Source organism: Paracoccidioides lutzii (genome assembly GCF_000150705.2).
Source record: "Paracoccidioides lutzii Pb01 unplaced genomic scaffold supercont2.11, whole genome shotgun sequence".
Lineage (NCBI taxonomy): Eukaryota > Fungi > Ascomycota > Eurotiomycetes > Onygenales > Ajellomycetaceae > Paracoccidioides > Paracoccidioides lutzii.
The window spans coordinates 385,628-413,177 of NW_015440957.1; the positions used below are offsets into that span (position 1 = coordinate 385,628).

The window sequence follows — 27,550 nt, forward strand, 5'->3', positions numbered from 1 at the left end:
TTGAGAAGCGGAATGTCGCTCTTCAGCACTGCCTGAGCTAGATCAGTGCAGCATATATAGAAATGGCTCCTCTCGTAACAGTAGCTACTTGGTAGGTCCTGTATCTCCTTCGTCTCGGAATTGGAAATACTAACTGGGATCTAGTTCCCTCAACCAGTGGGTGCTGGATTTCGAAGGAAATACCACTCGCATCATCGAGAGTATCCGCATCGCAAAAGCCGCAGGGGCTAAGTCTGAAATATATTATTGCCCTCTTCGGGACTCCCTACTGACAATATCATAGGCTTCGCGTAGGGCCTGAACTTGAAATAACTGGCTACTCGTGCCAAGACCATTTTTTGGAAGGGGATCTCTATTTGCATGTGTGGCAATGCATTGCGACCATCGTCGACCATCCCGATTGTCAAGATATTCTCATTGATATTGGTGCTCCTGTATGTCCCGCAATGTCATGAACCTTATACGTTAACCGTTTTTCATAGTCTGACGCGTATAAGGTGCGGCATCGCAATGTATGTGTCCCCTTCAACGTATGAGATAACTGTGTGGCATTCTCATAACTTCCAGATTCGCTACAATGCGAGAATACATATATTGAATCGGAAGATACTTCTGATCAAACCGAAGATGTGGCTCGCCGGAGGTAGGAGATCTGGTGAACAGTTCCCGAGATTGTTCTGACGCTAAAAATACGCAGATGCCAATTATTACGAATACAGATGGTTTACTCCCTGGGCAAAACCGAGACATGTAGAGGAGTATCATCTTGAAAGAATTGTGGGCAACATTACTGGCCAGGCAACTGTGCCAATTGGTGACGCGGTCATAAGTACCTATGACTCAACCATTGGGATAGAAGCATGTGAGGAGCTCTTCACCCCAAGTAATCCAGGTATTCATATGGGACTCAATGGGGTAGAAATCTTTACGAACTCAAGTGGAAGCGTTAGTTTTGACCGCCCCATTTCCTTATTTTTGCTAACGTAGTTTCAGCACCATGAACTCAGAAAACTGAAACAACGGATCGAACTTATCCGTCACTGTACCAGAGGCGGTGGTATCTATTTGTACGCAAATCAGAGAGGAGAAGATGGAAATGGACGTCTCTATTTTGACGGCTCAGCAGGTATCTTCGTCAACGGGCGTGTGGTTGGAATGAGCTCTCAGTTCTCGCTGAAAGATGTGGATGTCGTGACGGCAGTTGTTGACCTGTTAGTGCAGCGACCAAACGGCTATTTTCCCTCCCACCAACTGACAAATATAACAGCGAAGAAGTTCGCAGCTTTCGTACGTCAGTTAGCCGAAGCGTCCAGGCCAGTCAAGCACCCGTCTACCAGCGAATCGAGGCCCAAATCTCTTTGTCGAAGAAGTCGGACGCGTTTAACCCAAGTATCAAACCCTCTCCTGACATCGAATTGAATTTCCATACTCCGGAGGAAGAAATTGCCTTGGGCCCTGCATGCTGGCTTTGGGATTATCTGAGGCGCAGTAGGCAATCTGGTTTCTTGTAAGATATCACTATCTGTAGTATATATCCACTTTTGACTAACTAAAGTTCACAGCCTTCCGCTATCTGGAGGGCTAGACAGTGCATCGGTTGCTGTAATTACGTTTTCGATGTGTCGTCTGGTAGTTGCTGCGTGCCATCACGGAAATGAAGATGTAATTACGGATATGCGTAGGGTCGTTGGAGAACCACCTGATTCAAAATGGCTGCCAGAAACCCCCCAAGATCTCTGTGGCAGAATCCTTCATACATGCTATATGGGCACCACGAATTCAAGCAAAGAAACAAGATATAGGGCGAAAGAACTAGCCAGGTGTATTGGGAGCTATCACATTGACCTTGACATAGACTCTGTCGTCTCAGCAATATCGAACTTATTCAGTTTTGTTACTAATTTTACCCCCCGTTTCTCTGTCCACGGCGGTACACAATCCGAAAATCTCGCCCTTCAGAGTACGCCATCAAATTCAACCACATATATAGGTCTTCTCTAACCAGTCTTGTAGACATTCAAGCGCGTTCCCGACTTGTTGTTGGTTACATGTTTGCTCAACTTCTTCCCCTTGTGCGACAGAGACCAGGAGGAGGCTCTCTTCTAGTTCTTGCATCCGGTACTGTACATCCTGCAACATTTAATGCACATCACTGACCGATTGACTATTTTTTAGGAAATCTATCGGAACAGTTCGTATCACCTGCTTGATAATGCCCTTTTCTCAATCAGGTTCTAACTACTTGTAGACTTAGAGGATATCTTACCAGTAAGACCCAACCCCCTAACTGAAGATATTTAATATTTACTGGTAGTAAAAGAATATGACTGTTCGAGTGCCGATCTGAATCCAATTGGGTCGATTGATAAACGCGACTTAATCGACTTCCTACTGTGGGCGAAAGTAAACTTTGATTTACCTATCATCGAAAGCTTTGTGCATGCCATTCCAACTGCAGAAGTATATATCCTCTTCCCTTCACCATCTCAAGGCAATGACAAATTCAAAGTCTGACAGCTTCAGTTGGAACCTATAACTGAGAGTTACACCCAGTAAGCAGTTCCCCCAATCCTCTTGACTCATTGATACCTGCTGAGTTGATAACCCAGATCCGACGAGGACCAAATGGGGATGACTTATACGGAGCTCTCCGTATTTGGTCGTTTGCGCAAAATAAGCAAATGTGGGCCGTTTGGAATGTATGAGAAGCTTCTACATATGTGGCCTGAGCAGCATACACCTCGCGAGATCTACGAGAAAGTCCGCAGGTTTTTCTATTATTATGTAAGAAACTATTAGCCTAGATTGATTTCCAGGGCATGCTGGGCTAATATATCCAATAGGCTGTGAATCGCCATAAGCAGGTTTGTTTTGTTCCTCCTTCGATGAAGAATACAGATGAAAACCATTAACATAGGCACCATTAGGTCATCCTTACGCCAAGCTATCACGCCGAGAGCTATAGTTGTGATGATAACCGGTAGGTTTCTTCACATCCATCGTCCGCATCATAATTGTATCTATTCCAGGGAGTGAGCTAAAGCTTACACCTCTTAACAGACACGATCAACGACCGATTCTGTATCCTGCCTCGTTTTCCTTCCAAAATAAAAAGATCGAAGAGCATGTGAAGGAGTTGGAGAGTCAGGCCAGAGCGTCCGCTGTCGAAGGAAATTAGTGCTAGACTGTGAACAGCCGAGTTAGAGTATGAGGGTTCGAAGTCACGAGTTCCAAGGCTAAGAAACTACAGAGGTCTAAAGAAGAACGGATGTGTACGAAAGGGAAAACACGCAATGTTATGTCAAGATCAGAGTTATTAGGAATGCATCCATTACGATCTTTTATTTTTTCTTCATTTCTCACCCAAGGCACACGAAAAAGTCCTATCGACTCGAGCAAAGGACAAAACAGAGGCCGGCTATGATGTCACAAGTTGAGGTGCAGCGGAAATAAGTAATCCCATATTTTCTCAGTCAGTGCTCTAACTAAGTAAGTCGGCATTTGGATATTTGGAAGTCGGAAACTAGTGATGGCGCAAGCCTCGTGCAAGTTAACAGTAATCAGGGGTAATGCCTAAGCCCACCCTGGGCGAGAAGTCACTTGCTTGGAATTACTATTTCTACCAGAATCACGAATATCAACCCAGAGAAAGAAGGTCACACACAAAAATATACGATAGACCGATGAATCATTTCACATAAGATATGCCTTCAAGCGGCCATCTCCACCATGTGTGGGCTTGGTGGAATGAAGCCACACCCACCCATGCCTTTAAATGACGCAATATTTGAGATTACTTGCCTTTGATTACTCTAAACCGATCTTGATATCCTTGATCTGCACCTCTCTACTTGACAGTTGTAATTCTTTTAGCTCAGTAGTGAAAATCCCCACACCTACCCGGCTAACTGCCGTGTGGGTTAAGCTCTTACTTGCTCGGTACAAAAGGAGAAAGCTTCTTTCAGAGCATCGGAGTAACTTCCCACAATCACCCAATCTTACCTCTGCAGTTACTCTTCCTTTCTCATCTAGACGGTGGTATTCATAGGCTTGCCGGGTCTGGTCTGTGTAAAGAATCACACACTTCATTCCAGCAGTTACAGAGCTAAAAGTGAAACCATGCTCTGCCGTGCTTTGTCGACGCTCTGCTTCAAAAGTGAAGGAAGAAGATATCCCAACGTTGATAGAGCCGCAGACCAATAGGAATGCACTCAGAGCTAAGCAAATATTCTAAAGGACAGGAAATGGGATGCATAAGCCGGGCCATTGCCACATGTGGATATCCATAGCAGGGACAAGTTCAAACACGGGCCAAAAACAGTCAAGGCGTTCTTACTCCACCCCCTTCGAAGGCGTTGTTAACCACTGGAGTCCGGACTGAAGATGCAAAGGTACTGACCCACAATGCTCACACTCAATTTCTCGTGAGCCGAAATACCGAAGACGGGCCAAAAATGTCGAGAAGGAAATGCTCATTGACACCATTGGATCCGATAAAACCGCAATGGGCCCAATAAAAGCAGTCCGGAGAGGCGAATCCAAAGCTGCCGCGCCTATCTTAGTGGAATCCCTGAGTACGACAGGAAATATGAAAATCAACATGTAGACATTGGTACCTGGCATACGGCGAGTTCTGTCGCAAAATGGTAACGAAAAAAAACTTGCGGCAAGCATCAGGATGATCGAGTCCTTGAAGATTAACAGTTCAGCAAACTAAGAAGATATAGGGATGGCGAGTTGAGAATGTAGGGAAGATAAAAGACTCGAGATGCCATCGATCTCCCAGACGTGCTATGGAATAACTATGAATTAGTTGTCAGTTTCAAACTTTCATTCACTTCTTTCAGGTCCAATATCTTATGCAAGGGGAAAGATAGCCACCCAGGTGCTCTTCACAATGCCCTTCTCCGTTCTCTTCGCTACCTCTCTCTGTCCTCCCTTCCACACTAGGGCCTCAACTCTAGACACCAAACAATGTACCGGCCCCAAATGTCAACACGGCTACCATCTCCTTAATCAAGGAATTTGAGGGCTTCATCCCCAAATAAGCGCCAGAACCGATTGGGCTCCAACTGTTGGATATGGCCATCTCTGCAAGACCAAGGATTTCAAAAGGTCAAATTCCCTCTGACCAAAATGACCGCGACGGTCTTGGTGAAGAAAGACCTCAAGGTGTGTTCATACCATTGCTATATCAACTCTGTCCAGACATCATGAAAGGCCACGGAACTAACAGTCAACTTCTCCTTTTTAAATTGCTTATCAAATATAGCTTCCAGAATGCTATCACCTTGTCAACTAAGGCTGCTGTTAAGCTCAATGCCAATCAGTATGGTGCCCTTGTCTCGTGGGCAGACAATGTCGGACCTGACCCCATGAAGTCCTCCACCGTAATCAAACGACTCAACAAGGGTGAAAACCCAAACGTAGCAATTGCTCAAGAGTTCCCAAAGTGGAGAAAGGTTGTTGGTAGAATATTGGTGGGCCTGTTCGCAGACGCAAGGCGGAGGTTAAACTGGCCAAAACTGCCACCACGACGAAGGCACTCCCGGCTAAATGTTGAGCGTGGAAGAAGCGAATATGGAGGGCGCAGTGACTTCTCAGCTCACTTTCTTCTGTTACTCTTATTCCTGCAATTCATGTTTTTAAATTCATTGCTTTTCATGTTTTTCTATCCAGCATCTTGACTATTTCCACGTGTTGAACGCATTTCCCTTGCTGGATTAAATGCTGTCAGTTAACAAGCATCTGCAATCATGGGCATGTTTCCGCAGCTAATATGAACCCCTTCAGGCTTTTATTGGAGACAAGGGTTTATGTCTCCTACTCTCAGCATCAAAAGCAGGATTATGTAGCCTGTCACATATACGTATAAATGCAATCCAGAATCTCGTGTGAGACGCCAACAGAGGACGAGTTTGTAATTAGTAACAGCCAAAGTAGTGGGTGCCCTGAACGGCTGCACGCAGTTTCCAGCCAAGCAGCGCCCTGGGCTCACTTAAATGCCAGCTTTGAGTGTCAGCTCTCTCTTGATCATCACGGAGTGAAGTAACACAACAGCACAGATGTGGGAAGGAGATCCACATCTCTCCATTTAAAGTCAGAGACTTCAGTAGCCTATAGAAGCTGTATGCTCCAGTAAAACTCAACGGGCAGAAGTGCTCAACCACCTCTGCTTTACTCACTCAACCGGGATAATAAATCCTTTTCTTGAGTACACACCAGGGGAACAGACACTGAGATTCAAAGTCCACGTGGCACAGATCGGAGCATGGCTTCAGAAACAGGTTGCACGGAGTACGATTGAGCATGGTGGATCGCTGACAATCGCACAGCCAGTCAACAAGGGAATGATCCTAAAAATTTGCTCTGTGAAAAGCAGAGATCAAATTCAATGGCTCGGGAACTAGTGCCAAAAGGATCTGTACAATGAAATTTGACATCTGACACCATATAGTTAACAGGTGGGGTTGGGAATTAAAAAGAAACGTCCCGTTAAGGAGCGAGGCGAAAGAGATGATCAGGTAAGTTGTAAGACAGTTGAGCCGAATTCGAGACCATTGTATGTAAATAATGCACAGGGAACAACGAGGTGGAACCGTGGTTTGAGATCACAATATTCTTTCGGGATATGCAATCCCATCATCCAGCCTCTTGGAACCCACATCTCGGGGATGGAATGTTCAAAATTCGATCACGTTGTCATGCAGTGGCTTCAGGCTGAAGATCCAGCCATGGTTTGCAGCTTGCAGTGGCCGAGTTGACCCGTTAGGCGATTTGCACAACACATACCCTACTATTATACACCAGGACAAGTTTCATCCATGGATGTCACCTTCTCCTCCCCTGATGTTGTATTATTACCATCATAAAACCATCTTGGTTGCTTTTATCAAGCATGCTGTGCAGCTGGTTCCCAGGAAAATATATCTCCTCGGCTTTCAGCCACCGCTAAGGCAACACTTGGCAGTCTGGTACTACAACAACCTACAGATGGATAGACTCATATGCATATTTCCCCTGTTGTCTGAAGTGATGAGTGGCTTGATAACTCTCCAGAGCCAAAGGCAGCCGGACGGCAGAAACGCACCACTGACAAAGCCCTGATAAGAGAACCAATGACTTTGACAGGTGGAGAGCATGGAATGGTTGAAAGAGATTTGTACGGAGGGAGGACTTATTCAACACATCGTCCACACGCTCCGATAAATTGGGGTTTTTATTATTTCACAGCCGTTGATCTGAGAAAAACTGGAATCAAGGATTGATGAACCATCAGCCTCCAGGGTTACGCTTAGTTTGTTTGAAGGACGTTTCTCAAGGGCTATTGGACGCAGACTCAGCCATCAGCATTTTCTGTCCTAGTTCATCTCGAAATGTCCATGATCGCCAACGCTATCTGAAATTAAATAATTGCAATCCATCTTGCTGTTCAGGAGAGAAATGAGTAACCCTTCCATCGTCATTTCCGCCGTGACTTTATTGCTGCGAGATGTCATGTGAACGATTTAGCCAAATCTGTATATCTCAATCAAAAGCTTAATAAAGAAAACTATTAGTATCTTGACATGAACTCGCAAAAATATCTACAAATCCCGCTCATTAGCCCCTGCCGAGGTCTGTCTCACAGCGTGTCCTTACTACCGTTTCAAAAACCTCTGCCATTCGGTTTCATCTCCTTGCTGTGAGTTCCCGATAGCCGATCCGCTTGTCTCCATGGCTAAGACTAAACATAAAATGGTTCTTTACACCGTTGCCTGCCCTTGCATTGTTTTGTTTATTATTTTGCGTTTCTTAGTCTGAAGTCTTCAAACTCCGACACGGCAAGATTGCACAAGTGTGTAGATCTACATGCATATATACGAAGTATTCAAGAACCTGTTTCAATGGTTCTTCAAGGGAGAAGATATATATTTTGCGACACAAACTGCTTTTTCGGAGAGGACCAGGCTATTAAAGCCCTACATATTGCAGGAATGAAGAGCTTGAAACAACTTTAAAGATATCCTCAGTATTTGGTGAATGTGCATGTACAGCCGCAGGAAAAGCACATGCAGATAAATGCAGAAATATATAGACTCATTGGATTGCATGTCTCATATACCAAGACACATTATACCCGGTTGGAAAATTCCGCCTCTCAGCATGTGTGGATAGGGGAATATTCATATGATGACTGCCATGATTCGAGGTAAAGAACATGAGATGTTTCAATGCACTTATTCAGAGATTAGGTAGAAAGGTCATGGTTTTCAACTGATGATTGAAAATGCTTTTCACTTATTATTTGGGAGAAAGAAATGCAAAATGTCTATGGCTCTTTTACTGCCGAATATACTTTTCACTATGAGATGAATCTTCTAGATAACTGAGTTTATAAAAAGAATAACATTAGAATTTTATATTTAATATTAACTTCTTTCTAATAATATAATTATACTCCGTAATTTTATTTTATCTTGAATCCTGATAAAGATCTTAAAAATTGTTCAAAAACATAAAATATCTTTGAAAATTTCATGAACATAATTTATTTTTTATTTTTTTCCAAATCAAAGGTTAACTAATAATACAAGTGCCAAGAAAGTAAATTTTAAAATTTTTAATATAACCTGAAATTATTAATTAAACAAGACCTGACTAATTTGTAACTCAGGAACTATAACATCAGTTTGTAACTGAATTTTCCTTTTTATATTTATAATAAATTATTTTTGACATTAGATGGGTAGTTATAGTGTGCGAAGTTCAAAATAGTTAAGAATAATTAAGAGTAGTAATTTTATTGATGAGTAAAAAGCAAGCTAAAGAACTTGTCAATTCAATCTAAATTACAACCGTTTGAGCTATTAAGCAAATTGCTTCTACAAACTATTATGTGATGAAAACCCGAGAAGAGATAACATGACCCTTATGACCCCATATGGCATCAAATGTTAGCCAGCCCTGACCGGTTGTTGCGCTCCGCCTGCTGCACGTGATCGAGATAGCCCGCATAGAGCGTAGCTAGCCTGAACGAACGTACGAACATGATATTCTTCATCAAAAATTTACATTGAGAGCTCTCTTCTACTTTGTGTCAAATTTGCCCATTTCACAAACATCTGTATTGCATAGCGCCCTGCACATATATGTAGGTCTGCATCGTACCTAAGTACATATATGTATATGCACTACATACAGTTGCGTAGTTAAACATCGACAACAGATATAAATATTTGCTTAACCTATAACTTTAGATGCTAAGGATACTAAAATTAGACATTGGATATATACACACTTTGCCTCTCTACGGAGTAATAACTTCCTTTGGTGAAAGGGAAAAAACGCCAGTTCAAGAGCTAGTTAACTTTATCATGAGGCCTCCGTGCCTCACGGAGGGTGTGCTGCCAACCTGCCACTCCCAGTGCTATAGATCATCTTCTTTCGTATAAAAGTATGCAGCCAAGAAAACTGAGTCCCTGCCACGACCAAGTCTTGTCACTAATGGATGCCTCAAATAGGTTCAGAGAAACGAGCGGCAGTACATAGTTATTGGCAGCGTTTAGAGCCAGAGCACATAGTCAGGGGGGGGGGGGGGGGGGGTGGCAACATGTAACCTGGATAAACAGCGCACCATTCGGTAACTTTTTAGGAAAGACTCAAAAGAGATGTCATGATGTCTGCGCGGAGAAAAGAATTCATGTTGAGAGACGTTTTGTGGTTTGATGTTCATGGTTTTTTAGATGTGATTAAAGTTAGATGAGCCAATTTGCTTTTTTCAGAGGTAATTAAAATTGGTTTATTGGGCCATGGAATTGAATGATGGATGCTGGTGACCAACAATTTACCCATCATTGAGAAGAGGAGAAAGGGGGGCGTTTGATGAGCGAAGGCTTTAATAGATGAGATGCTGAAACAAGCGATATTTGACGAGCTGGCAAATCGAACTATTGACGAGGTGCCTAGGTGCCTAGGAATCATATTGCTTCGCTGATTGACCGGTTTGATATTCCGGAAGTCGATCCCACCCGCTGTGTATGATTAAGATGGCTCAAACATTGGGGAAGAGATGAGCAGTTGCCCCATTACTTCATTTGACAATTTCTGGCTACCTTGGTACAGTCCCAGGAATTAATTAATCTGTAAGAGATTATCGCTGGTTGTTTCTCCATCATATCCACCTGAAAGACTGGAGCATTTCCGCGGTATGAGCATGTTAATCTGCCATGACAATTGTGGAGTTGAGTGGAGACTGCGAGATTCTGTCATTTTTATTACCCCGTATCTTGACAAACAAAATTTTTGGTCAACGCAGTTCAAGCCGTAGATGCAAAGCAATTGGAGAGCGTAGAATCTCTGATGATGATGATGATGATGATGATGATGATGTGCAGAGTCGTGTTCCAGGCACGTCTCGCAACGTCGAAAGTTCGAATAATCAGGCAGGAGAAATTTCAAGATGAAGAGGCCAAGGAAACAACTAGTCGTATTGCAAAAAAAAAAAAAATCTCACAAACTCGGGTGGCTTGTGTCCAGGGAGTAATAACAAACTACCGTTGTCCGTAGCTCTCAATTTCCACACAGTCAAATTGCAAATCTGAGAGTGTCGTGAGATGCCCAAGACCTGGCAGTCGGTATTCGGATGTGTGTGCAAGCCCCTGGACACTGCGAAAAGCCACGAACTTGCAAACTTTGTGCCTGGTAATATGCCCGTAATAATACCGGTGGCTCTAATTCACGTAGCTGCAGGGGCTCCTCCAGCCAATCAGCAGCCTTTACTGACCCTGCAATTTAGAGCTTGCCCCACCTGCCATCTTGCCCGGGCGCTCCTGCTGCTGTTGTTTTTGTTGGTCGTCTTGGACTCTTGGCCGCGTCGTTTCCCTTTTCGCTCAGCCGACTCTTTCATCCTTCGCAATTCGCTGTCTTCTCCGCCAACTCCTTCAGCTCTTCAACCTCATCATCCCATCCTCCTCCTCCTCCTCTCCCTCTCCCCTCCTCTCCCTCTGTCTTCACTCCCTCCACCCCCTCACCCCCCTCACCCCCCTCACCCTCCATCCCCCAACTCCTCCTTTTACTTTCCCCTCCCGTTTCCTTCTGTTCCTTCATTTCTTTATTGTTTCTCTATGTCTACCATTCCACACTCCTTTCGTAGCCTTATCATTTTCCTTGGCCGTTTTGTAGTGGCCGTCCGCTCCTTACCCTTCCCCTCCCCCCCCCAAGATCCTATCAACTTCAGCTTATGACGACAGCCTTTTAATGAATTGACCAGTTTTAAACACCGCACTACTACTGCTGGATGTCGACAGTTTTGTTCGGTATCCCAAGTTATTTCCCGTATCTGTTTTCCTATCCTGCGAAGACGCCTCCGCTGGAGAGGGGTCCGATGTATATTTGGAGTGAGTAACGGCTGGGTTGACTGCAAGTAGGGGTTACGTTGCACCGGGTATTGGTTGGGAGGAGTTTCGCAATTGTCTTCTCCTACAGCCATTCTGCTGAGCGGATGAAGTTGTTTTAGTAAATCAAGAAAGCGACCATTGCGACCCGCCTGGACAATCCCTGCCTCACCAAGTGGTAATATTTATCGTCATCAACCACATCATCATGGCTTCCATATCACTTTCAACCGTTCAGGCTCAGCCGTTGCCTCAGGACTCTTCACGGTCTTCGTACGAATGCCAGAACCACTTGCGACTGTCAACAACAGCTCCAATGCCTAACCCGCCTTTCATTTTCCCCCAACGCGATCCTCCTCCTTCAAAAGCTACCTCTCGTCATTCTCTCCTTGCTCCGCTTCCTGCGTTTTCATTTCCACAGGCACCCGATCCCACTGCTTCTACTGTTCCATCGCTACCAACTATGCCACATTCACGTCCCGTTGGCCATCGTCGACGGCCAAGTGAATTCAATGGCAGCCAGAGTGTGCCGACATTGGGGCCTCCAATGTCGGAAGGCAACGTGTTTCCAATGCTGCCATCTCTTCCTCCTCCAGGGCCAGGACTCAGTGGTCCTGGTTCTGGGAGACGTGGGCACTCCCATCGCCGATCCGCTGCGATTTCAAGTATGGATTTATCCGCAGTTACCAAGGCATTTCCTCCAATGCCAGTGGTCGGGAGTGCACCGGTAACTCCTGCGGATCTCAAACAACAATGTGTGTCGAATGAGGAAGCAGCAAGACCCACCTCTCGTTCGTTCTCTAAACCTACCACTCACTCACCTCCCATCTCCCCTGGTTTCAGGCTATCCAGTCCGGATTCGAGTTCTCATTCTCCAACCCAAATGCCAAAATTATCTCCCCGTACACATCGTCCACTCTCGACCATCCCGTCAGATGTCAGCATGCCAACTATTCGTCAGTACGCCAATGGAAGCACTCTGTCCTCCACTGCTAACACCCTAACGACCGGTGCGTCACCAACTCGTCCTAAAACTGCTGGAACTTTATTTGATAAGAAACCCGAAAACTCAAAGTCGGCAGATGGAAGTCCACCACAAAAGCGACCACTTTCTGCCTCCGCTTCCGTCGCTGGATTAAATAAACCATTATCTTATGACCATGTGCCAGAACTTCCCCCTCTCAAGAAAAACATTATTGAAGCTTACAGCCAATCCAGTAGCAAGGCCATGCCAAAGGATGATTTTACTCCATTTCCTGAACTTGAGCCAACTACATGTAGCTCAGATCGACCACGAATTTCTCCAGATAGGAAATCAAGCAAGAAACAGAAAAAGGTACGTTCTTGGGCTGGTATTCTGACGCGAAAAGCAAAGAAGCGTTCGAACTCGAAGAAGCCACATTCCAAGAGAGCTCCTACTCCGCCTCCAATTCTTACACGAACAAGCTCTGAAATTGGATCGATGGCCGAAATCAATTTTGACGATGACAATGTGGTTGTTTTACGGACACCAACGCTACCTGATGCCCCGCGACAGACAGAATCTATTGAATCTTCTCAAGGCAAATTTTCACTGGAATCCTCCTGGAAACCAAGGAGCTTTTACGAGCAAGGAACTGATTCAGATATGCTCAGTCCTGTAATAGATTTAGATGCCGCTCTTGGGCCCTTTAATACCCCGGAAATGGGATCCGACCGTAAGATTGGATGTGGATTTTCAACTGCCACAAAACGAATGTATAGTGGTGGCCGGAGAGGTGAATTCATTGGACCTGAAATGCGATATCATCGTCGCGCCGAAAGTGCTCCGGAAATGCCTCCATTTGACCGTAGTTCACTTGGGCTTGCAAGATTTGGAGGAACCTCGACCCTTACGAACCCTGACGTTTTCTATGAGGAGGAGGAAGACGCATTCTTGGCTGGAAATGATGATCCCCCATCTCAGCCATCTACACCTGTGGCCTCAAACGATGAAACAAAACCTTTTTTTTGGGGGGGAGATTTGTCTGTAACGGTTCCTAGTGTGCATTCGAACAATAGTAGTAACTCACAGGAACCTGGGCTGGGTATCCAGGTGATTGATTCCGAGGAGTCCCCAGCTGCGGTTGGTGACATTTCCAATCAAACAGCTAGCAGTGGCCCAGGGACCTCGCGGGCTGTGGAATCTCCCATCATCCCATTCACAGATGCGATTGGGATATCCGGCCATTCACAGAACCATTATCGTTCTGATGATATCGAGATTTTCGAAACCGATGATTGGCCTTCCCCTGCTGAAAAGCACACAATCTATCCAGAGAAACGTCCCTCCACCTCACCAGAATATGTTTACGTAATGTCCAGAACTCCAGAACCTGATCTCCCCGTATCCAGCGGTAATTTTCCATCTCCAAATTCCACGAATACCTCACTCGAGGCTCCCCGTCTCCTGACAGCATCTTCCACACTGACAGATCGCAATACATTCCATTCCGGCTACAGCATGGACCATATAATCGATTATCGCCATGACTACCGCCATGACTCAGTCGAAGACGTCCCGTCATTGATAAGTAGTGCCTCCACCACAACGGGTACCATGTCTCAGTTATCATCAAGCTTCTACGCCCGCGCCCCTGGCGAACGGGCCTCGTCAGTCTCCACCTCCATCCCTGCTTCGCGCAGAACTAGCCGGTCAAACAGCGCCAAACGATCCAGCCTCGTCAGTCTCTCCAAGCTTATAAGTGGGAGTGCCGGCGAGAAGAGCAAGCTGAGTTACGAGGAAAAAGCGCCTCGTGATGAAGTTGAGAAGACTAAGAAAAAGGGACATCATCGGATAAGCCGGTTGATGCATTTCTGGAAATCAAAAGAGAAACGATATTTGGAAGCTGGCGGGAAAGCGGGGGAAAAGAATGCGAAACAAACGACCTTGTTAAAATAAACTGGTCGCACGCTATAAACCGGGGATCCAAGAATGTCTCCATGATTTCTTTCTTTTATATCGTTTTTTTACGAGCATTATAAAGGTCTGACAGTTACTAGAGCCATCTGTCTGATTATGCACATCATTTTTGCCAACCTTGTTTTCGTTCTCTTCGTTTTTATATTCGCTTCTTCGTTTCTATTCATTTCTTTTCTCCCTTTCTGGTGTATTTTCCTTATCTAATTTCGTTATTATCTTTTTATCTCTTTTTCTAACTTTTTTTGTGCTCGATTGGCGGCGTAAATATCTGGCAACAACGACATCACGGATGGGACTATTGACTTAACGGAAGCTTTTCTCTTTTGCTTTCCTGTTGCTCCCTTTTAACCACCCTTTCTGTTTTTTTTTAGCTCCTTTTCCTTTGATTATAAAAACAACACCTACAGAAAACCAAACAGCAAGCATTTCTTTGATCTTTTTCATCTCCTTTTCTTGTTTTGTTCTTTCTTCTCTGAACTACTGGGTGCCTAGGTGCTGTACCTTGCATCAATATGAATAAGCTTTTCTCAAATGTTTATTTTGTCAAGTCTCAATTCTAAATCTCATCTCTTTTGCATCTTACATTTGTTGTCACTTGTGCTAAGGAAGAATCCTTTCCGCATTCACTTTGTAAACAGAAATCTCTGAAGATGTTCCCACTAATCTCCTTTCCTCAGTTTCTAGAGAAGAGAAGAGTGAATAGAACCAACTGATTATTTTTTCTATCTAGTTTTGTGAACTCAGCTCTCTTCTTCATGCACATGTGAATTTTCCACATGTTGTTTTCTCACGTCCTTCATGAAACTAACTCACTTGCCATATTTTGATTTATTGAATTACTTCATGATTGGCCATCTAGCTAGGTTTATAACTACATACTGAAAAAGCAACAATAACTTTTTGAGCAAGAAAAATAGCGAAGCAGTTAACATTTGTGACGACGGCCAGGGTATCGGACTGGTCATGAAATCGAAAACCACACTCAAAGCTACACTCAAGAGCATCACGATAACAACAAACCACTTCATCATTTCAACGGGTTACGCTTTTTAGCAGTACTTTTTGCATATTATTTGAAGATACGGACTTTTAATCTTTGCTTCTATTGTTGGAATCAACTCTGTCGTTGGCTGCTGGAGATACATGTGAGTATTATCGCTACGATACATTTGGTAGAATGGATGCTCAGGAGTTAGAATCAACGAAAAGTCACATATTTTGATGTCCTTGCTCTTAATTAAATGGCAAAAGGGGGGGGGTATTATTCTTTATTGCAGCCCCCTGCTAGGAAGATTCAGAACAAGAACCAAAAACTCAAGTCATTCCAGTGTCTCCCATCGAAACCGCCATCATGCAAGAACCAGGAGAAGAAGCGTATATATATATATATATATATATATATTAAGAATAACTTCAATAAACAAAACATCCTCACCATTCCATTCTCATATAGAACGTATTATATGCACCAAACATGCACAATGTTCACACTTCCCAAAACCACCCTCACACTCCCCCTCCCCCGCCTCCAATCTCATCAACATCAACACGGAAATCACTTCTCCACCGTCTCCTGCGAAATCATCAAAATAACCACAAGACTACTGACCATCAACGAGCCCGCAATAAACGCCACAAGCGCAATGCTGCCCCTACTCGCGGGAAACTTGCCACGAATAACCCAATACTGACCCTCGAAATATCGATGGAACCCTATCAGTAGCACGATGATGGCGATGCAGAGGAATGTAGCGCCCAGGGGCTTGCCGAGGCTGCGGAGTCGCCTGCCGTTTTTTATCTGGGTGAGGAGTTCGTTGGAAGTTAGGATTGTTGGGTTCTGGGATGGCGGTTGAGATTGCGATTGCGATTGCGGTTGGGGTTGGGGTTGTGGTTGGTTCGCGGGTTTTGGCGTGACCTGCTCTGTGAGGAGTTCTATGGGGAGTGGCTGAGGAGCCGGGGGAAGGGGGACATATTGCTGTGAGAGTAGAGGATTGGTGAGAGTGGATGCTTGAATTTGTTGTTGCTGTGAGGAGACGGGGGGGAAGAGGTGGGCGTTTGCATTTGTGATTGTGCCGTTGAGGCGGAAGAGTTGGGTGACTGCGATGCCGATGGAGGCGAAGGCGAGGGAGGTGCGAAGCCAAGCGAGAAAGGTTCGTTCTGTTTGGAGGGTTACGTTAATTGTTAGGAGATACGATGTAGATGTCAGGAGTGGACGTATACGGGGATGTGCAAATGGGAAGTGGGAGTGGGAATAAGGTATGGGACATATAAATCGGCACCACCACATATTGGCGGCCGGAAGCGGCGGAAGAAACAAATGGCCAAGACGAACCAAGTGCTAGATGGTCTCTCGCGACACTCCCCTTATTATCCAATTCGAGACTGCTGTATTTTTGCACCACCCGCTTGTATGTATGTGCTATAGCTCCTCGTGCTCGGGCTCCAGCTCCTCCATCGTTGGATCCCCGTGTATCATCTGTATGGTCGCGTGCCTGCGTTGGCTGCTTCCTTTGCGGGTTTTGCGTGTGCTGTGTCTGCGTGGGTTGCTGTGAGGCATCTCCCACGTAATCATCTACTGTTCCATTTTCTGTCGCGCGATAGTTCCGCTCCGTCCGGCCACGGTTCGCTGTGGCTATGGGGGTATCCTCGGTGGGAGCAGGAGCAGGAGCAGGAGCAGGAGCAGGAGTAGGAGCAGGACCGGAACCAGAGGAAGTGACCGCGTCGGTAGCGAAGTGAGCTTGTTGGCGCCCCAGTGAGCTAGAATGCGGAGAACTGGACGAGGTGCTGGAAGCTGAGTTGGAGGCCTTTAGAGACCTCTGGTTTGCGGTGTCGTTGCGGTGGTGTTTGGGGACGGTGGATGTCATCTGGGCGAGGGCTTTCCGGAGGCGCGCTAGAATTTCATCATAGCCCGTTATTCCCCTGTATGTTTTATATATTTACTCTATAATCTCACTGTTTTGGTGCACCGGGCAAGGTAGTTAATAGGTGTGGATGTGACTCCGCGAGATACGATGAAATACGATAGTTCGCAGCACAGAGAAGTGGGTAGTTGAACGGATTGTTTAAAGCGGGGAAGGGCGAACGGAGTTCTTGTTTATTTGACTTCTTAGGGGAGCTGATCCGGTTATCAACTAAGTTTATTCGTTTCCGCAAGCTTGAACGCGAGATCCTCTTCTGCCCCCATCTCTGCCCCATCCCACCCCGAGGATCGTTGGCCTTGGTTGATGCTGTGCTCTGCACGGATGATCCAACCCTGCAGCATCTGTCATTGGTGAGGTCCCGTGCTTGGCGTTGCTCTAATGCAGACGCAGATGACGAATTTCGAGTAAACAACCTTACGGCGTGCATGTTCTTCTCTCTGAAAAAAAGATTTGAATATCTCAATTAACTCCGTACAGTGTACTACTACAGTGTCTTTTGCAGAATACTGGAAACGGTCACAAAGTAAGTGATGATATTGTTTCAAGGGGAGACTGAATTGAAGAGTGTGATCCACATTATACATTCAGCTACAATCTCTGTATCAGTGAGGGGATTTTCTCAAAGACGTGTGTGTGTCCTTGTGTGTTCAAGCTCTAACCTCTAGCCTCTTGTTTTGTTTGAAAAGTGGCAAATTTTCTGCTGCACATTACAGTCATTGTATTGTGGCTTGTATTAATGGCAAAGGCGAACCAAAAAAAAAAATTGACATATTCTGGGAATGACGAGGTGACGAGAGGTAAAAACCATAGAACAGAGTCTCCTCATAACCCCAACTCAGCTATGCCTACGAAGAAGTGCATTCTCATTTGCAACATCATCGAATATTTGGGGTTGATATTCGAGAAACAAAGATGGTGAGCGCGCTAATCCCAATGGGATTTAGTGTTGCTTTAGTCTGAGCCGATGAGGATCGGTGCACGGGCCATGAGGGAGCAGTCGATGCGCTTAGTCACCCATCACATCTTCCAGCAATTCAGCTTCATAGAAACCACCGAGTGATGGCGGTGGAGAGTTCCTGCAGAGAACAACAGCCTTCGGAAAGGAGTACACCGCAGCCATGGCATCCTCGACTGAAAAGCAGCTGGTCCCCCCCACGACTACGAAGATAGATCTCTCGAAAAGACTCATAATGTCAGCAGGCAAAGGTCGACGACGAGGCTCCCAGCCAAACCAAGAACCCCCTCCCGACACTCCCGATCTCCCAAAGCCGCCAAACCGAAAATCTGTTCTTTGTACACATCCAGTGCGCCGAGTTCTGTCCAGAGAGGACCATGAAGCATTCCTCTCCTCTCCCACATACACTCTGCTTCTCGCGTTTATCTTCAATCTGTCCGACAGTGTCCGGTGCAAGCCCGTATCATCCATAGAAAATGTACCCTCATCCCCCACCATCGCCAGAATCCTTGACGTACTCGCAGATATAGAGACACTTGTTGAGAGGAACCCGTCCCTCGACCAGAATGGTTCTCGATTTGGCAATCCCGCCTTCCGCTCGCTCTTCGATGATGTGGCTGCACAGAGCCCTCAGTGGCAGCAGGGGATAATCGGTTTGGACGAAAATGACGATGATAATGAAAATACCGATACTGCAGGGCCAGTGGACGAGCTGTCGACATATCTTGTGCACTCGCTTGGTTCCCGCAGCCGCCTCGATTATGGCTCTGGCCACGAGTTGAATTTCGTCATGTGGCTGCTTTGCATGTACCAGCTAAAGTTACTCGAGCGGCAGGATTTCCCCATCTTAGTACTGCGAGTGTTTGTTCGATACATGCATCTCCTGCGCCGCATACAGACAACCTATTACCTTGAACCTGCCGGCTCGCATGGCGTCTGGGGTCTGGACGACTATCATTTCTTGCCGTTCCTCTTTGGCGCTGCGCAACTAGTCGGCCATCGCTACATTACGCCTCTGGGGATTCATAACAAGGCCGTCTTGGACGAGGAAGGGGGTGACTGGATATACCTGGAGCAGGTTCGATGGGTCGATAGTGTGAAGACAGTCAAGGGGCTGCGCTGGCACAGTCCCATGCTGGACGATATCTCTGGCGCTAAGAGTTGGCAAAAGGTCGAGGCTGGCATGAAAAAGATGTTCGTCAAAGAGGTCTTGGGGAAGTTGCCTATTATGCAACATTTCATGTTTGGTGGTCTGATACCTGCTGTGCCTGGGATGGGTGAGCGGAAGGATGAGTTGGAACAAGCGTCTGGGGACCGGGAAGGCGAAGCTCACACGCATGGCCGTTCTAAAGACACAGGTGGCGATTACTGGGGAGATTGCTGTGGTATCAAGGTCCTAGTGCGGTTGCTGCTGGGGAAGAGATGCGGAAGAGACTGGGTGGTTCTACTCTACGGCCGATTCCATTTGACTGAAAAATCATCTTTTGGGAACATTTTGGCGAAAAACTACAAAAAATTTGTCTTCAGTTCGCTCTGCACTTTGTGCCTCGAAAGAGTTTGTATATATTTTGATGATAATAATAGCGATTGCTGGGAAAGGAACTATGTTTACACCTGCAATCATCTGATGAATTCAAGTTGACTATTACTATCCTCTTGGACAAAAAAAGGGGGGGGTTGCATTACTGTATATTTACTGTATTGTATTCACCAATATATTCTCAAAGTTGCTTAAATTACCCCCCTATTCAAGTCAAATCATTTGAAATGCGTGTGTGGCATTACCAAAGCCCAAGATTACGTAATGGAATAGAAACGTCCAACCAAACTTCTCCGAACAAAACCTGCTACAAGTCGCAAGGTTCTGGAATCACTAATCAGTCAGCCAGTGCCCCAGCTATTGTTTCTGCGCAGCAATGAAGCAATATCTATCTGCCCTAGTACACGTACACCTCCGTCGATAACCTTGAAAGTGCAGGTACGCGATGGCTCCCGCAGACGAATATGTTAGCGGCGGCGGGAAGCTCAAGATAAAAGGTGCTCCCGTACTGGATGGCCGGATTGGTAAAAAGGGAAAGAAGAAACGAAAGAAGGAAAATGCGAAAGACGCTGAGGAGGTAGATGGGAGCGGGAGTATTGAGAAGGATGATGCTATGCTAGGTGCGAAAAGGGTCGAGGGCGACGAGCGGAGTAGAAGTCAGAGTCGGGGCGTGAGCGAGGGGCCAGAGAGGGTCGTTGTGGGAAAGACGGAGGCGGAGAGGAAGTACGAGGAGGCGCGGAGGAAGAGGGTATGTATATAATTTCCCATTTCAGCCTGTTTGAATATATAGATATATATATAGATATGCTTTCCCCACGCCCTCCTCTGATCTGCTCTGCTAACTTCTTACCTTTCCCACGTACAGCTCGACGAACGTCTCAAGCGTGAAGGGTTTAAGACGCACAAGGAGCGCGTGGAGGAGCTGAATAAGTACCTTAGCAATCTGAGCGAGCATCACGACATGTACGTTTGTCATTCTCCCTAAGACTGAGGCTTTTGCGGACTGGCAATATACTGCCTGACCTATATGTGCGAAGCAACTACTTAACATTTCCTTTTGACTGCCCACAGGCCCCGAATCGGACCAGGTTAACGTACCTGTATGCTGTTGGTCATATCGCTATTGCGTCTCATCTCCAAATATCATACATATACATATATCTTGCACCTTGGACATGACATCGACCTACAAACGTCCCCTCCATCGTCCTCTACGTGCTTCTTGAGTGCTGCCATGGCATAAAAGCCATATCCCGGACTGCTTCGTTCCGTGTCTCCCTGGCTCTCTAATGTGGCTCCTCCATATAAGTTCATATATTAGATGTACAGTACTATAAGCTTCACTCTGTATTTGACGCTGGGAATAGAGGGTTTATCACAGTTTTTATGATAATGTGAGATGTACACGGCAACGAGCGTTTATGTCTCTGGAGTTGACAGATTGATGAGGTTTTGACGTTCTTGCCCGCACCATCCTCGCGGCAGTTTGGAGAATAGACTGGGAATGAAAGGCTCTCTTTTTATTACTTTCAGATTTATGTTAATACGATATTTTAAATGAGAATTGAACGAGCGGATTCAAGTGTGTGATTTGCAACGACCTCCAGATGAAGCGTTTAAATCGCAGGACCTCCAAAGTGACAGCTTTTCTAAGTAAGTATCAACTACTCCACTTCCTTACTCAGTACTTCAAAAAATTAGTATAAAAAAATCCAGGAAAAAAAAATAAAAAATAAAAAATAAAAAACGTTCCAAAAAGAAAAACCTTTGCTAAGTAGACCAGCATTTTATGTACATATGTTCCAATAGGGTAATATGGCATTTTCAAGCTTGCCTTCAAAAGAATATGGTATATAGATCTCTTATTCACACAAAAGAGGACAATTAATTGCTATGTCAATGATAACGTATCAGTCAGTAAGATTGCTTGGGGGAGATTATACCAGAAAAATGATAAAAGAAGCAGGGGACGAAGATCCAGGGTTTCGACGAAACATGGGAGGGTTAAACTACCGGACGCCATGCAGTTGGTTTCGCGCGTGCCAAACAAAAAATAATAATAGTAATAATAATTAATGATAATAAAATGAAGAATCGGACAAAACTAGCCAGAGGGTGAAAGATCGTGAGGTTAAGAGGTCGAAGGGAACCTCAGAAAGGGGTAGAGGTGGAAAGGTGGGTGTGAAACGGAGAGAGCGTGTGCGGGAGGGAAGCCTGCGCACGTTTTGAAGCATATCTTTGCCGAGACTTCAGTAATCGTAAATCGCGTTGAGCTCTCTCAACCACATTGTTCAATGGCAGGTTGTCTAAGCAGGTTCATTGTGATGTTCCCCGTCACATGTCGAGCCGCTTATCCATTTGGCATTCCACGGTCCAACCAACCGAAATCCTTAGGCCGGGAAGATCCCACACCCTAGGGATATTGAAAGCGGATCAGATAGTATCGTGAGGGTGGTTTGCCACGACTCGATCATGATCTTACCCCAGGCCTGAATTACAAACAGACTTTCACCGCCTATACACCCTTGATAACCGTCGTCCTTTCCGCGTTCAACCGCTCCGCATTCCGTTCATGACTCTCCTTCTTGCAGTCCTCCAGCCCGCTACAAGCATGCGATTCCAGCATGCGGTGTTTGCCGCAGAAGTGACCGTTGCAGAATCCGCAATCACCAACAATCCGCTGGACGGGTTCTTTACAGTCCTTAAAATGGCAGCGGGGCTTTCTTGGAGGTGCCATTTGTATTATTGTATTATTTGCAGCAGTGATGATAAGTCGAAGGTTTTGGCAACAAGGCTGTTCAGTTGAGAAGAGGACAAATGGATCGGTTGATGATACGGCCTCTACGTAGCTTGGTTCTTGGCTGGTTGTTTGTTGGCGGCTTTTTAAGGAGTGGTTTGATGACTTGACAAAGGATGAGATAATGACAGAACCAAGGCAGGAGACAGGTTGAAATTTGGGAGGCAGAAGTAGCTATGAATTTCATTTAGCTGGAGTATTCAATAGACTGCTATTCGTACTGAACTGGCCAGGCAGGGGGTCCGGGGAGCTTTGTATATACCCTTGAACTGGTAACGTTTAGAAACGATATTGGTCGAACAGACCAGATTGTGATTATAAGGGCGGCAGACGTAATGTTCTTGGAAAACTAATTCTAGCTTCTTCAAGATCCTTTGGGTCTCGTTCGGGAGACACGGAAGTTGGTTGGAACCCGTAACCCTGTCGGCCGAAGGGGGAGGATATCTATAGGAGAGGAAACGAGAGGTAAGGAGACAGACAACACAAGTTAGGGAATGAAACAACGATACAGGAGAGCGAGCAGTTAAGCAGTAACATGTACAGGGAGAGGATAACAGAGACCGAGAAAAATAAAAGAGACATAGAGTTGGGCTGCTGGGATACGCTGGATATATACTAGGAGGATGACTTAAGCAGGAGGCGATGCAGTGTGGAGCGGCGTGACTCTTCCGAAGTTTCGAGACAAACTTTGGTGTGGCTCTGGTACACCGGGTCAACCCCAGGTATCCCGGAGCCTAGGGGGGGCCAGTCAGGTACTTAATGGTACACGCACTTACATGCAAAGACCCAGTTGGCCGAAGTTGGACGCAATCTTCTCTCGCAGCTGGAACTCTCCTGATCCATAATGGATAAGGCGGGAAGGCCTGAACCAAAGTCCAGAGAAATGGAACGATTCTCAAAACCAAACACATGATGCCAAACAAAGCAGCGTAGACTCACTTTATATTTACTACCAAAAACGATCCGTGTGTGGCAATATGTCGATTCGTTTCGGAGGGTGATGGAGCAGTCAGCCCAGATGAATATGGACGTCCTGGGAGGATGAGCAGACAAGAGGGAGGGAGTTATGTATACGGATCAAGGGAGGAGAGGGAGAAAGCACAGAAGTTCCCAGGTTAACAGATGACGAGCTTCTTCGGCTATTTATCTGTTGAATATTACGACCAGACAGACAACTGACTCCTTCAAAATCGTTTCGTCACCCGAAGCCTGAAGGTGATAGTTTACATCTTGGCTTGCTCCGTTCATTAGCTAAGGCAGAGAACCCACCAGGAATTCCCACACTGGTTATTTTTTTTTCACTAGTTGGACGAACTGTGCTCTTTGTCTGATGGATGGGGTCAACAGCGATGGTGTGGACAGCGGTCGTTTATCTAGTCCCACATCAGCATAGTCACTGGTACAGAGTAGAGTGGTAGCAGTATTATTAGTAGTAGTGTTGGTGGTGGTGGTGGTGGTGGTGGTCTTTTAATGCTTCGTGCCCTGCCTGGCTGGCATATCTTCGATCCCTCGTAGACGTTGGATCTTTGGATTGGACCAACTGCAAGGCGACCATACTTCGGGACAAACGACCAGTAACTAACCAATAGACACTCGTCGTTGGTGGATAGGCTTATTTTTTGGCTCTGACAAGCTTTCTGGCCCTGGCTATTCCAACGCGAGACGAAATGGACAATCTAGCACGTAACCAATACAGCCAACTAAGTCAACTAATAATCCATACCTTTACGGAGTTGAAAGAGCAGTTACAGATCACCCCCTGTAAATTCTTTCGAGGCTCTCTTTCTTGGGTGCGTGCGTGGAATGGCTTGAAGAAATGAACCATAGTTACTCCTCCATACTCCGGATGCGCAGTGCATGCACGTATGTACGTAGTTATAAATATATCCGCCCAAATACAATTTAGTCCTCGGTTTCTACCGATCATCTCAATTCGGTCCCAAACCTTAAAATAGCTCCACTTTTCTTTTTTTGGAATTTCCCACTAGGTTTGTGTATTGTGAAATTGATCACACTAAAACATGTCTATTTCAAAATAAGTCAGTCTCAAGCAAGCAGCAGCAGTGGGCAGGCCAGTGTTTCTCTTCCGCTGAAATTCATTCTAATATTCACTCCTCCGCCTCACCTACCTGTCTGCCTTCACTCTGCCTGCCTGTCAATCAGCCTATCCACCAACCTGCCTACCTTGTGAAATTGATGGGCAGGTTGATGAATAGGAAGATTGGCAGGCAGGAGGAGGTAGGCAGGTAGGGAGGCGTTTTGAGACTATTTTGAAATAATCAGGACGAAGACTAAATTTAAAGATTCTCACATTTTGAAGTGAACTGGATTTCACATATAAAACTAGTGGTAAATTCCATAAAGGAAAAGTGGGGCCATTTAAGAGATCATCTGTAGAAACTGGTACTAATTAATTTAATATTGTATTTGGGTGGGAAATATCTCCCTGTTTTTTAAAATATAAGCGCCCACCCAGAACCTCTGTTAAGTAACTCGGAAAGTGGCTGGCTAGCAAATGGTTCGACCTCTCGAGAGAATGCATCATCTCTCAGGGCGACAAAGCCCCTCTACGGTTAAACGATGGCTGAAAATCACCACTGAACACAACCTCAACCTCAACGCCCTCTCCGGCGCATGATTCGCCGCCCGCTTTGCTTGTGGTGATAAAGACAGAACTGACCTGTTCGCTATGTGTTAACGATAAACGATCTTCCAGCCCTGGCAGGAAATCTGGACCTGGATGACTGCTCAGTCTCTAGAGACAATTTCCCGCATCAAATAGTTGACCTCGTTATCCATGGATGATGACGACTTTCAAGCTCAAGCCCGATGAACCGGACCCGACGCAAAAGATGTGTCACTTGAATGGCCGGAGGCGTGCTTCCCAATGAGCTCACGAAACAACCACGTTGAAAGGAGGAATATTACAACACTCCGATAATCCACTTAGTTAATCATTCGGATGTCGATGGCAAGTTTGGCTGCAACACAGCCACTACCTGAGACAAAGGACCTTTCACCGCGCATCCACAACTCTGGAGTGCTGCTGTGAACGCAGATGTCCGCCGTCTACCATCCTCCGAGAGTCAAATTGCCCCTGGGATGCGGAGCAGAAGCGACCAGCGTGACCTTCAAAAGTATCTCTCAATGACACAGACAAGGAACTGTTTTAAAAGCCATCTTACCATGGGAGCTCCCAGCAATTTTGAACGCGAAAGTCAGACACCCTGCTCTGCCATTCTGGACTTAGCGATAGGATTTGAGTACCTAGGCTCCTCAGTTTTACCTCCGTTTGGTGTAAGATGACGCTGAATGCTCAGAATTCTCCTCGCCTTCATCGGGTCCGCCAAATGCTATTTCTATAGAAAGGAGGTATTTAACGCAGGTCGTCATCCCCTTGAGGAGTGGTACATCAGGCAGGTGAAACTGAGGATAACGAACTTCACCAGGCTGGTAATATTTTTGGTGGGACGTAAGACCAGACAACCGTCCTTGCGGACGCAGAAGACGATATGTGGATTATTGATTTTGCGGGATCCCATACAAGTTGCTGGTTCAATGAGAAGCTGAGAGATGAGAGCTAAAGACCCTGTCAACCATTTTACCTGTTCTCTGCGGAGCGTACGTAATGGAATAATACACTTTAGCTTTCTCAAGAAAATGGCTGTGATGACTGAGTGGTGATGCATTGAATGAAAGGACATCTAATGACTTGTTTAACTACCAATTCACATTTCATCCCTCATGAGTTTCACGTCTATTGGAAATTAAAAAAAAAAAAAAAAAAAAAAAAAAAAAAAAATATCAAACTCAAATATTCCTTTCTAAATATTCAAAAGTCCTTATGTTGTTGTAAGCCCAGAGTTCTAGAATAAGCAGCATCGCAAGCCAAAAATGTTTGATTGTGATGCGCCGATTACTCGGGCGAAAGAAAAGAAAATAACGGCATTTTTTTGTAATCGAACGACCCTGATTTGCTCAACACATTCTTTAAACCCGCACTATTATGCAGATACATGCGCTTATTACGGAGAATTTCTAGACCCTTTATTCCAAATTTCTAGACCTTCAAGAAACAAGAGCACTTGGCGGGTTAGTTATTTCCACCCCCTCCGCTTAACTAGTTATATAACTTAACTCTTGTCGTTTTTTGCTTTTCTTCCTTTCTTCCTTTTTTCCTTTGCCCCGATTAACAACGATGCAATAATTCCCTGTTTCTTAGGGTCAGTTCCACCGAAACCGTGACCATATCATTCAGATGAGGCACGAGGACCGGGGGACCAAATTAATTATATTTCAACGTAAAAGCTTCAAAATTCATCCAGTGAGCGCCCGGAAACTAACATTGGCCAACAAACTACGCCTTTGCCACCACACGCAAAAAAGCACAGATGGGGCCAGCCTTTTAAGCGAGATGCAGATGATTGGGTACGAAATCTTCCAAGTTTCGAGATCAACATCCCGAATGGTTCATCTCGAGTTCACAGCCGATATGGGTTTTTGAGTTTTGGTTTGTCCAAATTTTTTTTTTTTTTTTTTTTGGGGGGGGGAATCCGTGTCAACTTATTTAATCCCTTTTAAGTGATTAACTACGGGTCCCTGAATGTTTTGCTGGCCAGCCAAAGGGTGAGCAACGCAATTGCACTGGAATCCACACCTGCGGCATTGGCAACTTATTCAAGGAAATAATTACGCTCTGTATGTAGTCACGAAAACATAAACTAGATTATTTAGTATTGAAAAGAGATGGATAAGTACGGAGTACACTGCAGCCCATTCATAAAAGATACCTTTGTCTGTTTCGTCTATGCGACTGAAGCAGAATAGAACTTCTCTGATCGTCCATCCACCCCCTTGCCTCGACATATCTTCCTCCTTCTTGGAACCTCCATGGATGGAAGGAGAACTTCTGCGCGGTTTTTACTTCAATAGAATGTCCCTTGCTATTATCAATTGCTGATATTGATAATATCTTGACCTCCACTTTGCGAATCGATAGAGCAAATATGCTAGACCGAGGG

At 45.4% G+C, this 27,550-nt stretch overlaps 9 protein-coding genes across 9 annotated transcripts; 6 read left to right on the forward strand and 3 right to left on the reverse strand.

Moving 5' to 3' along the window:
* Positions 1-62: 62 nt before the first annotated feature.
* Positions 63-3,178, forward strand: PAAG_04464 (glutamine-dependent NAD(+) synthetase; the record flags this gene model as incomplete). Its single annotated transcript, XM_015845279.1, has 16 exons — positions 63-91; positions 145-231; positions 284-434; positions 483-512; positions 568-643; positions 698-945; positions 994-1,211; positions 1,268-1,507; positions 1,563-1,960; positions 2,014-2,118; positions 2,321-2,460; positions 2,524-2,552; positions 2,610-2,784; positions 2,844-2,864; positions 2,928-2,980; positions 3,061-3,178. The coding sequence occupies 16 exons, from the start codon at positions 63-65 to the stop codon at positions 3,176-3,178; spliced, it is 2,118 nt and encodes a 705-aa protein (XP_015699505.1).
* A 1,958-nt stretch (positions 3,179-5,136) lies between these two features.
* PAAG_11876 (hypothetical protein) lies at positions 5,137-5,855 on the forward strand (the record flags this gene model as incomplete). Its single annotated transcript, XM_002793509.2, has 3 exons — positions 5,137-5,172; positions 5,280-5,592; positions 5,794-5,855. The coding sequence occupies 3 exons, from the start codon at positions 5,137-5,139 to the stop codon at positions 5,853-5,855; spliced, it is 411 nt and encodes a 136-aa protein (XP_002793555.2).
* A 539-nt stretch (positions 5,856-6,394) lies between these two features.
* PAAG_11877 (hypothetical protein) lies at positions 6,395-6,764 on the forward strand (the record flags this gene model as incomplete). Its single annotated transcript, XM_015847448.1, has 3 exons — positions 6,395-6,424; positions 6,465-6,524; positions 6,582-6,764. 3 exons carry the CDS (start codon positions 6,395-6,397, stop codon positions 6,762-6,764), a joined length of 273 nt encoding a protein of 90 aa, XP_015702936.1.
* A 4,120-nt stretch (positions 6,765-10,884) lies between these two features.
* PAAG_11878 (hypothetical protein) lies at positions 10,885-11,088 on the reverse strand (the record flags this gene model as incomplete). The annotated part of the gene is made up of 1 exon (XM_015847449.1): positions 10,885-11,088. The coding sequence occupies one exon, from the start codon at positions 11,086-11,088 to the stop codon at positions 10,885-10,887; it is 204 nt and encodes a 67-aa protein (XP_015702937.1).
* Positions 11,089-11,583: 495 nt separating this feature from the next.
* Positions 11,584-14,295, forward strand: PAAG_04466 (hypothetical protein; the record flags this gene model as incomplete). Its single annotated transcript, XM_002793510.2, has 1 exon — positions 11,584-14,295. The coding sequence occupies one exon, from the start codon at positions 11,584-11,586 to the stop codon at positions 14,293-14,295; it is 2,712 nt and encodes a 903-aa protein (XP_002793556.2).
* Positions 14,296-15,871: 1,576 nt separating this feature from the next.
* Positions 15,872-17,180, reverse strand: PAAG_04467 (hypothetical protein; the record flags this gene model as incomplete). Its single annotated transcript, XM_002793511.2, has 2 exons — positions 15,872-16,473; positions 16,649-17,180. The coding sequence occupies 2 exons, from the start codon at positions 17,178-17,180 to the stop codon at positions 15,872-15,874; spliced, it is 1,134 nt and encodes a 377-aa protein (XP_002793557.1).
* A 1,175-nt stretch (positions 17,181-18,355) lies between these two features.
* On the forward strand, positions 18,356-19,820 carry PAAG_04468 (serine/threonine-protein phosphatase 2A activator 2; the record flags this gene model as incomplete). The annotated part of the gene is made up of 2 exons (XM_015845280.1): positions 18,356-19,718; positions 19,777-19,820. 2 exons carry the CDS (start codon positions 18,356-18,358, stop codon positions 19,818-19,820), a joined length of 1,407 nt encoding a protein of 468 aa, XP_015699506.1.
* Positions 19,821-20,177: 357 nt separating this feature from the next.
* Positions 20,178-20,717, forward strand: PAAG_04469 (hypothetical protein; the record flags this gene model as incomplete). Its single annotated transcript, XM_002793513.2, has 2 exons — positions 20,178-20,480; positions 20,598-20,717. 2 exons carry the CDS (start codon positions 20,178-20,180, stop codon positions 20,715-20,717), a joined length of 423 nt encoding a protein of 140 aa, XP_002793559.2.
* A 1,530-nt stretch (positions 20,718-22,247) lies between these two features.
* Positions 22,248-22,469, reverse strand: PAAG_04470 (hypothetical protein; the record flags this gene model as incomplete). Its single annotated transcript, XM_015845281.1, has 1 exon — positions 22,248-22,469. One exon carries the CDS (start codon positions 22,467-22,469, stop codon positions 22,248-22,250), a length of 222 nt encoding a protein of 73 aa, XP_015699507.1.
* Between the last annotated feature and the right edge of the window lie 5,081 nt (positions 22,470-27,550).